At 39.5% G+C, this 12,367-nt stretch overlaps 1 protein-coding gene across 3 annotated transcripts in view; it reads left to right on the top strand.

The window, feature by feature from the left end:
* aspscr1 (ASPSCR1 tether for SLC2A4, UBX domain containing) overlaps positions 1 to 12,367 on the top strand; it is a 212,660-nt gene that overhangs the window by 114,546 nt on the left and 85,747 nt on the right. For 2 of the 3 annotated variants that reach the window (XM_060844789.1, XM_060844790.1), the window contains exon 8: positions 8,600 to 8,668. The exons of the other annotated variant lie outside the window; for it this stretch is intronic. In XM_060844789.1, the coding sequence (XP_060700772.1) occupies positions 8,600 to 8,668 (69 nt within the window). The remainder of the gene's footprint in view (positions 1 to 8,599; positions 8,669 to 12,367) is intronic. 3 annotated transcript variants of the gene reach the window in all.

Below are 12,367 nucleotides of genomic sequence, written 5' to 3'. Positions count from 1 at the left end.
TTCTCAGTATATCCACCTGTTCAAGGCCTCTCAGCATTATATATGGTTAAGTCAAATCACCTTTTACTCTCCTTAAGTTCATTAGGTACAAATATAGACTGCCCAGTCTTTTTTCTAAGACAGCCTGCCTGTATTAGATTGGTAAACTTGTCTGGAATGCTTCCAATGCATTTGCATTGTTGTTTAAATAAGGGCACCAACATTGTGCACAATGCTGTAGGTGTAATCTCAGCAATACCCTGTACAAGTGAAGCATAATGTCCCCACTTTTGTATTCATTTCCCTTCACAATAAAAATAACATTCTATTAGATTTCTCAATTACTTTTTCCACCTATCGTCTTTTGTGATTCATGGACTAGAACATCCACATCCCTCCACATTTCAGATCTGTGCAGCTTTTCACCATTTAGATCATGTGCAATGTGAAAATAGGCAATTTCACATTTTCCCACATTAAGTTTCATTTTCCAGATCTTTGCCCACTCACTCAACCTATCCAAAATCCTCTGTAGCTTCATTGTGTCCTCTTCAAAAATTAGTTTTCTACCTGCCTTTGTGACATCAAGAAATTTGGCAGTGATATCTTCAATCCCTTCATTTAATGTTGACATGAGAGAAAAAGTTTTACAAAATGATGGGTTAGGATTTGGAATGCAGTGCCTCAGTGTGTGGTAGAGACAGATTCAATTGTTCTTTTAAAACATCAATTGGATGCTTGAAGAGAAAGAAAGTACAGGGCTACGGGGAAAAGACATAGAGTGGAACTAAGTGAGTTACTCTTGCAGAGAGCTGGCACAGACACGACAGGCTGAATGGTTTCCTTTTATGCTGTAATCATTTTGTTTCTATTCATTGTTGGTGGCAATTATGCACTAGCTAATATAATTACCCACCTTGGAAATTCCATGTCATTAGGCACTCCCTGGCATGAGATGCTGATTGAAACGATGAAATCCTAGCTGGTTAGCAACTGTGACTTGTATTTGGCTAAGTGGCATCCAACTATGTGTAGGAGACATGAAGATATTTGCAAAGAAACTTTGTTTCTGTGACATTTACCATTCTTCACTAAAACTTTTTCAGTAAAAATTTTACTGGGTCCCAAGTTACCTTCAATCTGCAGGCTTCCCATCATTCTTGACATTCTCATATCTATTTCAATTCCATTTTTATAAAAACAAAATTGGGTCATTAGAAGGGAGATTCAGTGATGGGTCAGCACAATATTGCAGAAGGACCCAAGCAAAGTTTGCAAATAAGCAGAATAAAGTTGGTCATATCCAATACTGTTAAGTGAAATGTATTGCAAATGAGATAAAAGTTATTTGAGTGCTGTTGAAATGCCATGGGAAGAGATTAAAGAGATTTGATGCTTAACATATGCAGCCACTTCAGAGTACTAGTTCATGAAGTAAGCAAGTCATTGAGCTCTTTGCAAAATTGACCAAAAAGTAACCATTTTTTAAAAAATCAACCTTTAATCAATGCAGGACTTGCTGCTCTTGCTTTTGAAAGAAAATATTTTGCATAACTGAACAGAACTCTTTTTAGTGTGAAGGCAAGAGTTAAGTGGGGGCTTTGCCATTACATATATTTATTGATTTCGGACTTCAAAGCCACATGCTCAAAGGGCACAAGCATAGCGCGTGATAAATGAAAGTGCCCTCTTGAGCAGTTAAGCAAGGGTGCCCCAGTAAAGCATGCTTGACCCCTTTATATTTCTTGTCTTTGTCAATGACCTGGTGAATGTAATTGAAGGCGATTACTTTGTTGTTAATTGCATTGTAGTTAACTTCTCACCTTAAAGACCGATAACTTACTACTGCAGCCAGATGCAGACATTTCAGCAGATCCTGGATAAGTGGGCTGCTATCTTCATTATTTAGAAGACTGTTATTTAAGGGTAGCATTTTTTCCAGTTTAAAGCATTCATCTTTTTAGTTTAACATTCTCCATGTTTAAAACTTCCTGTCTTCAACATTCCTTATGTTAAAAAGGGGATTCCTGTCATATAATCTAATAATCTGGCCATTAGTATCAGAGCTGGAATTTTTCTTTAAAAGATAAACCAGTGACAAGCTGATACTTGAATATATGCATATAGCTCCATCCATTTTAAAAACATTTTTTAGAAGTAAGCATTTAATATTTAACATGGAAAATTATTCAATTTGTGTTACGGAGTCATAGAGGTTTAAAGCACAGTAAAAGACCTATCGACTTTGCGCTGATCAAAATCAAGCACCTGACTATTCTGATCCCATTGTCCAGCACATGTATGCCTTGGCATGCCAAGTGAACATCTAAATACTAATAAAATGTTATGGTGAACATAAGCGATGAACATATGCAGCAAGGTCCCTCTGACATTGTGTGCTTACCAGGGTCTTACCATTCATTTGTATTCCCTTGCTTTGTTTGTCCTGCCCAAGTGCATCACCTCTCACTTATTAGTGCATTATGCTTTGAACCCTTATGTTCAAACTATAAACAGCCATACTGTGTCAATATTGCATACCTTGAGATCAGTGAATCAGTTAATAATGTATAATGCATGTGATTTACTATACAACATTCATGGCAGTCATCATGTTGAAGTGGATTAAAAGGTCAGATATCAAATAAATTAGAAGTCCGTTGTAAAATAAGATCTATCAACAGTGTCGGATTACTTTGTGACTCAGGTGACTCTGATCTAGCACGATATAAATGCTGAACCTGTTAAATTACGCAAGTTAGCGTAATTTTAAGCAGATAGTCGAATGTGATTTCATGCAGCTGTAGCTACATTTCATAGATTAATGACATCATGTAGGTGCATATTGGGATTGGTGGTATAGTGGTTACCTTACTCAAACAGTAGGGTAGAGATTAGATCAAAGTGGTGCTGGAAAAGCACAGCAAGTCAAGCAGCTCCCGAGGAGCAGGAAAATTGACGTTTCAGGCAAAAGCCCTTCATCAGGAATAGAGGCAGAAAGCCTCCAGAGTGGAGAGATAAATGGGAGGGTGGGGCTGGGGAGAAGGTAGCAAAGAGTACAATAGGTGAGTGGGGATGGAGGTGATAGGTTAGAGAGGAGGGTGGGGGAAGGTAGCAAAGAGTACAATAGGTGAATGGGGGTAGGGATGGAACTGAGCTGGAAGGTTGGAACTGGGGTAAGGTGGGGAAAGAGGAAATAAGGAAACTGGTGAAGTGCACATTGATGCCCTGGGGTTGAAGTGTTCCGAGGCGGAAGATGAGGCATTCTTCCTCCAGGCGTCGGGTGGTTTGGGACCGGTGGTGGAGATGGCCCAGGACCTGCGTGTCCTTGGCAGAGTGGGAGGGGAAGTTGAAATGTTGGGCCACGGGGCAGTGGGGTTGATTGGTGTGAGGGTCCTGGAGATGTTCCCTGAAGCGCACTGCGAGGAGGATCCAGTCTCCCCAGTGTAGAGGAGACCGTATCGGGAGCAACTGATACAATAAATGACATTGGTGGATGGGCAGGTGAAACTTTGATAGAGGTGAGAGAGAAGGTGTAGGCGTAGGTTTTGCAATTCCTGCAGTGGCAGGGGAGGGTGCCAGGACGGGACGGTGGGTTGTTAGGGAGCATGGACCTGACCAGGGTAGTTACGGAGGTTTCCAGCATCTGTAGTCCTCACTTTTGCCCATTAATCTAGAAGCCATACTAATGACCAGAGATGGGAATTCAAATTCACTGTGGGAGCTGGCATAATTTAAATTCAGTTAATTAAGTAAATCACCAGCACCAACAACATGGTGATGTTGTGGGTGTGGCCTTGAATAAGTCTGGAACAAAGAATGTTCCACATCGTAAAAAGATAGGCTTAACTGGGACCCACACATGTACCTAAAGCTATACTGTTAACTTGGAGAAAGTGAGACAATTTAAAGGAAAAAATTTGTTCAATGTGAGAATGAGCTCAGCCAGGCAAAGGAAAGGGTGGCTGAGACTATTCAGTCCTCTTTTTCAGGAAGAAGTGTAGAGCCTTCAGACCATCCTCTTGGGAGATAGATACAATTTTGACATACTTGATTACGGACCACAGCAGTGTGGTTACTAATTAACACCACCACCCCTCACCTCCCTCCAGAGCCCCACCCAGTCCTTCCAGGTGAGACAGAAGTTCACCTGCCTCCCCTCCAACCTAGTTTACTGTATCCGGTGCTCCCAATGTGGTCTTCACTACATTGGGGAGACCAAACATAAACTGAGGGCACATTTCATCAAGCATCTCAGCCAGGCCCTCAAGGACCTCCCAGTCACCGCCAGTTTCAATTCCCCTTCCCATTCCCTCTCCAACATGACCATCCTTGGCTTCCTCCATTTCGACAGAGGATCAGATCGTAAATTGGAGGAACAACACGTCATCTTCCACCTGAGCAGCCTTCAGCCTGGAGGACTCAACATTGAGTTCTCCAATTTCAAGTAACCTCCCTTCACATCTTCTGGCTCTCTTTCCAGCTTCTCCCCCTTCTATTCCTCAGACCAACCCTTCCTTCCAGCTACCAACTGGATTCATTCCTCCCATCGATCAACCAGGCCGTACCCTCTACCTGTGTTCATCTATCACTACCTCACCACCCTGCCCCTCTCCCCACCCAAAACCCTCCTCCATGCCCCCCTTTATCTGCAACTCCCCTTACTCCCACCTCCAGCCCTAAAGAAGGGTTACACCCGAAATGTCGACTTCTCGACCTCCTGATGCTGCCTGGCTTGTTGTGTTCTTCCCTGCTTGCCTACCTTGAATTCCAGTATGTGGAGTTTTTTTGTTTCTCTCTGAAATAATTGAGCAAGCATCTCAATTGGAGCATGCTGCTGTGATCGCTGTTGGAGTTCCTTCACCACATGGATTGTACCAGTTTTTACACCTTCTTTAAAATTGTACCTTCCACTTTATATTATCTTTCAGTGCTTTTCCTACCAAATATATCACCTCACAGCTTATCTATTGAACTTCATCTTCTACCAGTTTGCCCATTCCTGCAACTTTGTTTTGGAGATCAATCTATCATCCTCACCATTTACAGTTCTTCCAAGTTTTGTGCCATCTGCAAAAATTGAAATTGTCCTATGCATGATATGATTTAGATCATTAATGTATATATATCAAGATAAGGAAGGGTCCCAATACTAATCCTGAGGGAACTCTTCTACGAACTTTTCTCCAGCCTGAAAATATCCATTAACTATTCCTTTCCGTTTTCTATTAGTAATCCAAATTTGTAGCTATCTTGTTACTGTCCTTTTTATTTTATAGCTTATGCCTTCACATTGTAAGTAATTTTGTCTTGGTGCCCTGAAATTCTTAATAATGTTTCAACACATTTTATCTACATAAGTGATTTCAGTTTTTCAGTAGCTGTTTCTAGTCTACCAGGACAAATTCAGAGTTTATATCAAAGCAACTGCTCAATATCTAATCTTTAGCTTTTAAGGGGATTTTGAACCGTTTCCTAATGTCTAAAAATGGAATTTTGCTCGTTGTAGATTTCACCTGCCAAATAAGTGAAGAATTTTTTTTTATTTTATAACCCCAATGGAAAGCTTGTATCCTTAAACATTCCAGTTGAACAACCAAAATAGAAAGAACATAAAACTGGGAACTTACCTGGGCAAGGTGACCTGACCCTTTGACGTAGAAAGGTCTAGAATTATGGGGAGAGAGCTCCCACAGCAGGAACTTACTCCTTCCTGACTTTATCACAGCTGATCAGCCTGGATGTCAGGTTGAACCGAGTGTACCAGGCTGACCAATGATGCAGTAAAATTTTGTTATCCTCAATAGGACACCGATTAAATAATTTGAATTTATGTAACACTGTTGAAGAGATAAATATCCTTAATTGCTGATTGTGTTTTTTTTATGGCCCCTTCTTAAGAGGGCTGTAGCCAAAAGAAAAGCTACCTTCAAAATGACTTCATTGCGAAAACTGCTTCCTACAACCAGAGAGGCAATCATGTTAGTGATGTGGATTTTTAAATTAAGCGATGCCATTATGATTCTAGATATGCCAGCAGTGTGAGGAGTAGAGGTCACCACTCCCAGCTTCATCAGAGTTCCACTGATAGAGGGGTTAAATTATTTCAACACTTTGCATATTGAGATGAAGAAAAAATGCCCAGAGAAATGAAATTGTTTTTTAAGAATCAAAATTTGAGATGCAGGAGGGGTAAAGTTTCACTTTCCACTGGAGGTTTTCCCTATGAATGATTAATTTCAGTCCGAAATATTTGAAAACTTATTTTGAATGTCTTTGAGCCATCCTTTCTTCATCCATCCTACTGGGAAATACCTTTAGGAATTATTAAAGTTGCAATGAGATCACCTTTTCTAAACTCTAGAGAAGACAGACCCAATCTCCTCAGGGCAATTCCAACATTTCAATGAGAAGTCTGGTGAACCTCAATTGCGCTCCCTCTATGCACAAAGACCTAGATGCAATTAAATCAATGGAAAATATGGAGTCTGTTATGAAAGGTATAAGAGCAAAGAATTTAGAAGCAGAGTCAGCATGGCTTCATGAATGGGAAATCATGCTTGACAAATTTATTAACATTCTTTAGGGAGGTAATGAGAAGGATGCATAAAGGGAACCAGGAGATGTAATATATTTGGATTTCCAAAAGGCTTCGATAAGGTACAACATTAGGTTAATTAAGATATGAACCCAATGTGTTGGCGGTTATATTAACATGGATTGAAGATTGGCTAACTAACAGAAGATGGAAAATTGGGATAAAGTGGCCATTTCAGGATGGAAAATTGTAACTAGTGGAGTGCCACAGGGATCAGTTTTGGGGCCACAGTTATTTACAACATATATTAATGTCTTGGTTGAGGAAAGTGAATGTATTACTGCCATGCTTTTGGACAAACCAAAATACACAGTAAAGCCAAGTAATGTAGGTGACACCAAGAGTCTGTAGAGGAATATTGACAGGTTAAGACAAGAAGAAATCAAAGTTTTTCCAAAATGCTTTAAAAACAAACCTCCAAAAACTCACCACCTAGATGGAATTTAGGGATTTTCTTTAAGGGAGTGATTACAGTCTACAGGGCTTAGAGGTAAGTTTTTTTTTTGTTGGCCTTAAATGGCAAAATCTGCAATCAGTAATAAAAATTTAATGGAATTGATAGTAAAATTTGTGACCTCAAGGCTTACACAAATGTGCACCTCAATAAGATGAAGGATATTGCAACCATGACAGCAAACATTTTCTTAAAGTCTGTCTAGATGGTTCTGTTTTGATGGTAAGAGTATTTGTAGATTCTTAATTGCAATCCTTACTCCCCATGAAAAAAATATTGCAACTATCAAATTGAGGTACAGCACTTCTATGGGTAAGTAGCATGATGGCAATATAACTTCAGTTGTACAATTGACTTGTTGCTTCTAAGCATATAAATTTGAAAAATGTAAAATAATTTAATTAGTAGAATTATGGTGAACTTTCTTATATCTCACTTTTTGTTGCTTTCAACTGTTCTTTGTTTCTTAATTGATTTATTGACATTGGAACACATGGTCCATGATGAAACCAAGGCAGTCATTGATTTCAAGAGGCAGTTGAAGGAAGTAAACTTGCAGGGCTACAGATACAAAACACAGGAGGGTAATGGAGCTGATTAGATCACTGAAATTGATGTAAATGACTTAATTTTCACCTTGCCTTTGATAAGCAAGTTGTAACACCATTGTAAAACCTTATTTTTAAGGTAAGGTCAAAAGTTTGTGAGCTCAAGTTCATGTGTACATTGCCTTATATCAAATCATCTTTTAAAATGTCAAATTGCTCTGATATAAATTTAATACTTGAAAATTAAAACAGTTGGATCTTTGTTTAATAGAGAAGTGCCCCCGAAGTTTCTGCATATGCTGTTGTAATCTACAGTATTACTCGCTAGAAGATTCCTTATAATCACATTCAAACAATACAATTTCTTTATGGAATTTCATTGGGGTTCGGCTTTTCGCTAAGAAAGGAAGAATCTGATCTTGTGGGGTTTAAGAGTTGACCATGCTGAAATTGCAACTCAGGATATTTCTCTAAATTCATGTTACCCGTATTTCAGGAAACATTAGCTGCAATTAAGTCAGTCCCTTGCATCATCTGTTTTGATTCTGTGTGAATAGTACATCCATAACATTGAGTATGTTATGTTAATAGTGTTTGACACCGAGCATTTTTGTTTTACAGTCAAAGATTCACTGAAGGTATTGTTATAAATAGAAGAGTTAATACACTTGTGGTTGCAGTAGCACTAGTAATCATTTGTCTATAAAAAGAATTGTATATACACTGTATGGTGGTTTTCCAAATATTCTGTGAGGGATGCCATTGGTTTGTTCTGAGGTACAAAAATGTTTGCGACTTAGATTTCTTTGGTGAGTTGCTGTAAGGAGACACACCTTACTCTTTTTTTTAAACAAGGCTGTAATTAAGATGATTTTAACCAACTGAACTATAATCTGCTGTGTGACATTTCTCCAGAGGTTGCACCACCCAAGCTCGTTTGTCTTTCCAAATTGAATTTCTAATTACAGTCAAGGTAATGTCCGTTATTTGAAAATTATTCTGTAAACTTTTTTTTTGTAGAGCTCAGATGCTACTCAACCTCTGAAGCTGGAGCCTCTAGAATCATCCAGCAGTAAAGAATATTTGAAGGTACATACTGCTCAATCACTCTTGAACACCTTTCATTCCATCTTCACTGATCACAAGTATTAAGTGAAATGGTAATCCATTTGGCAGTTATCAGTACCAAGTGTGGGAATACTCTGGGGGAGTTCCAAACTGAGTCAAAAAGTGAGGTGCTGAAAAAGCATAGCCAGTAAGGCAGCGTCTGAGGAGCAGGAGAGTTGACATTTCGAGCATAGCTCGTCAGGAATTCCTGATGAAGAAACGTCAACTCTCCTGCTCCGCGGATGCTGCCTGCCTGGCTGTGCTTTTCCAGCACCACACTTTTTCACTCTGATCTCCAGTGTCTGCAGTCCTCACTTTCTCCTGGGAGATCCAAACTAGTTGAGTTTTGTTTGCTTAAGCTTTGGTAGGGATGTGCCCAGCTCTGATACATTTCAGTTTGATATTATGCTTCAAATGAGTTCAGGAGGTGGGAGTGGTAGTGGATGCTTGCTTCTGACCATTATTTTTATTTGTTCTGGAGACGTGACTGTCACCAGCTCGAATAGCATTTATTTCTCATTCATAATTGTCCACAAGCAGATGATGGTGAACTGCTACAGTCCTTGAGGTTTAGGGTGTAGGTTTGCTCGCTGAGCTGTAGGTTTGATATCCAGACGTTTCATTACCTGGCTAGGTAACATCATCAGTGGCGACCTCCAAGTGAAACGAAGCTGTTGTCTTCTGCTTTCTATTTATATGTTTGTCTTGGATGGGGTTCCTGGGGTTTGTGGTGATGTCATTTCCTGTTCGTTTTCTGAGGGGTTGATGGATGGCATCTAGATCTGTGTGTTTGTTTATGACATTGTGGTTGGAGTGCCAGGCCTCTAGGAATTCTCTGGCATGTCTTTGCTTAGCTTGTCCCAGGATAGATGTGTTGTCCCAGTCGAAATGGTGGGGTTTTTTTCATCTGTGTGTAGGACTTCGAGGGAGAGAAGGTCCTGTCTTTTTCCAACGAGCCACCACACACTGCAGCACAGACAAACTTTGGAAAACAGAGGAGGACCACCGATAGAATGTATTCAAGAAGAACGGATACTGAAAAAATACAGTGTGCAGATTCCTCAAGAACAAAGCACGACATGCAGACCAGACACAGCCAGATACCCTAACCACCTTACCATTCATCAAAGAAGTTTCAGAAATGACAGCCAGACTACTAAGACCCCTCGGAATCCTAGTAGCACACAAACCCACCAACACTCTCAAACAAAAACTAACAAACTTAAAAGACCCAGTACAACCCATGGACAAAACCAACATCATCAACAAAATTCCATGCAAGGACTGCCACAAACACTATGTAGGACAAACAGGACGAAAGTTAGCCACCAGGATACATGAACACCAGCTAGTCACAAAAAGACACGACCCTCTCTCCCTCGTAGCCCTACACACAGATGAAAAAAAACCACCATTTCGACTGGGACAACACATCTATCCTGGGACAGGCGAAGCAAAGACATGCCAGAGAATTCCTAGAGGCATGGCACTCCAACCACAACGCCATAAACAAGCACATAGATCCAGATGCCATCTATCAACCCCTCAGAAAACGAACAGGAAATGACATCACCACAAACCCCAGGAACCCCATCCAAGACAAACATATAAATAGAAAGCAGGAGACAACAGCTTCGTTTCACTTGGAGGTTGCCACTGATGATGTTACCTAGCCAGGTAATGAAATATCTGGATATCAAACCTACAGCTCAGCGAGCAAACCCACACCCTAAACCTCAACTTGAGCTACAAACCCTGCAAAAAAGTCCTTGGGATGTAGGGAAGCCTGCAGTGTTATTAGGAATGGAGCTTCAGGATTTTGACTTAATGACAGTGAAGGAGCAGTGATATAGTACCAATTAAGGATGATGTGTGTTTTGAAGGGGTGCTTGCATATATTGCAGTTCCCATGCGTCTGCTGCCCTGGTCCTTCAAGGTGGTAGAGGTCGTGGATTTGGAAGGTGCTGTCAGAGGATATGATCTCTGAATCATTTAAAATCCTTGGATTCAGAGCTGAAAATGTCCACTTAGCACCACATAACTGTTCTGTGGTCCAGGATTCTGCATTATTGATATCGCCAAAAGGAGCATTGGAGGTATATTTGTTGCCATTGACTTACAGATGATGTAACACCACAAAAACATCCTACCAATCAACTTTGAAAAGTATGTTTTTAGAAAGGCTTGACAAATCAAAGTGTAATCAGGCATACTATACAGTTTTATATTGAATAGCTTTTGTTCATTGTTTCATAAAATTATGGTCATTTAAAACACTTTAGTGGATGGATAAAAGTAATTGATTATTGGTTGGATTGATCTGCACTTATGCATACTAATATAGCAGGACTAGAGTATGCTTATATGAATTAATATGCATGCTTTAAAGCTAAGAATAAAATATATTTACCCACCATCAGCTTTATGATATTTAAGAATATCCATGAAAGCTGTTCTTTTGACCTTATAGTTACTTTATTGAATGGTCACATCTCACACAATGAATTGGAATCATCGTTCAGTTGAATTGTTTGTGGTCTTGCATAATAAGACAATTTCATCAATCCAGGCTTTACTGTGCCTCTTTGACAATTGATTTCATAAGTACGTAAGCCTTACTATGAAACCTTTAGATATGTGGGAACTCCCCAACAGCTTCTGTAAATTCATTTATTGCACTGAATTCATTTATTGCTCTGAATAGCAACTCCAAAAAACAAGAATGCCATCTTTATCAGGACTAATGAAAACTAGATATAAATTTTCTATTTTGAATTCTTTAAACATCTTTATTTATAACACTTCTATCGTTCAAAACATCATACATCCTATTTGTCCATTTACTTTGGTGCCAGTATTGGATGTATGGTTGCATGGTATTTATCATCTCTTTTGTAGGGATCTGAGTTAATTATGCCATTCTTACGTAGACTTGACCTATGCTTGTCAATCCAAACCCAGAGTATGCCCTTTTGATTGCCCTTTGAAATGGCTTTGTAAGTTTCTCAGTTGTATTTGACGAGGTGATTTGTTACTACTTTTTCAAGGACCATTCAGTTGTGAAATAAATACTGGTATTGCCAACAACGTTTGCCTCCCTGAATGTTATTTTATTTTTGAATGTTTGGATGCACTACTATATGGAACAATGCTTTCTACAAAAAGAATGGTAGTGTTACAGGATAATTGTCTACTATAGTAGCTTTCTAAGAACAGAGTATTATGAATGTGGGTCCTTTCTGCTCAGTAATATATGGGTATACACACAACTTAAGAATTTGGGGCAGGAGTCTGCCATTTGGCCCCTTGGGCCCTTTGATAAAGATAGAATTCTTGTTGTTTGGAGTTTCTGTTTCAACAGGAATTCAGTGCAATAAATGAATTCATATAAATTGTTGGCGTTCCTTTTTTTTAACCCATTATTGGGATGAGGGTGTTGCTGGCTAGACCAGCATTTATTGGCAATCCCTAATTGCTCAGAGGGCAATTAAGAGTCAACTAAGTTGCTGTGGGCCTGGAATCACATGTAGGCCAGACCAGGTAAGGATGGTAGTTTCCTTCCTCAAAAGACATTAGTGAGCCAGTTGGGTTTTTTTCCCCAACAGTTGACAATGGAGTTATAGTCGTCACTGGACTCTTAATTCCAAATTTTCATTGGATTCAAATTCCGCCATTTGCCAT

The sequence above is a fragment of the Hemiscyllium ocellatum genome, chromosome 25 (assembly GCF_020745735.1).
Source record: "Hemiscyllium ocellatum isolate sHemOce1 chromosome 25, sHemOce1.pat.X.cur, whole genome shotgun sequence".
Classification (NCBI taxonomy): domain Eukaryota; kingdom Metazoa; phylum Chordata; class Chondrichthyes; order Orectolobiformes; family Hemiscylliidae; genus Hemiscyllium; species Hemiscyllium ocellatum.
This window is presented reverse-complemented; position numbering and strand designations above follow the sequence as displayed.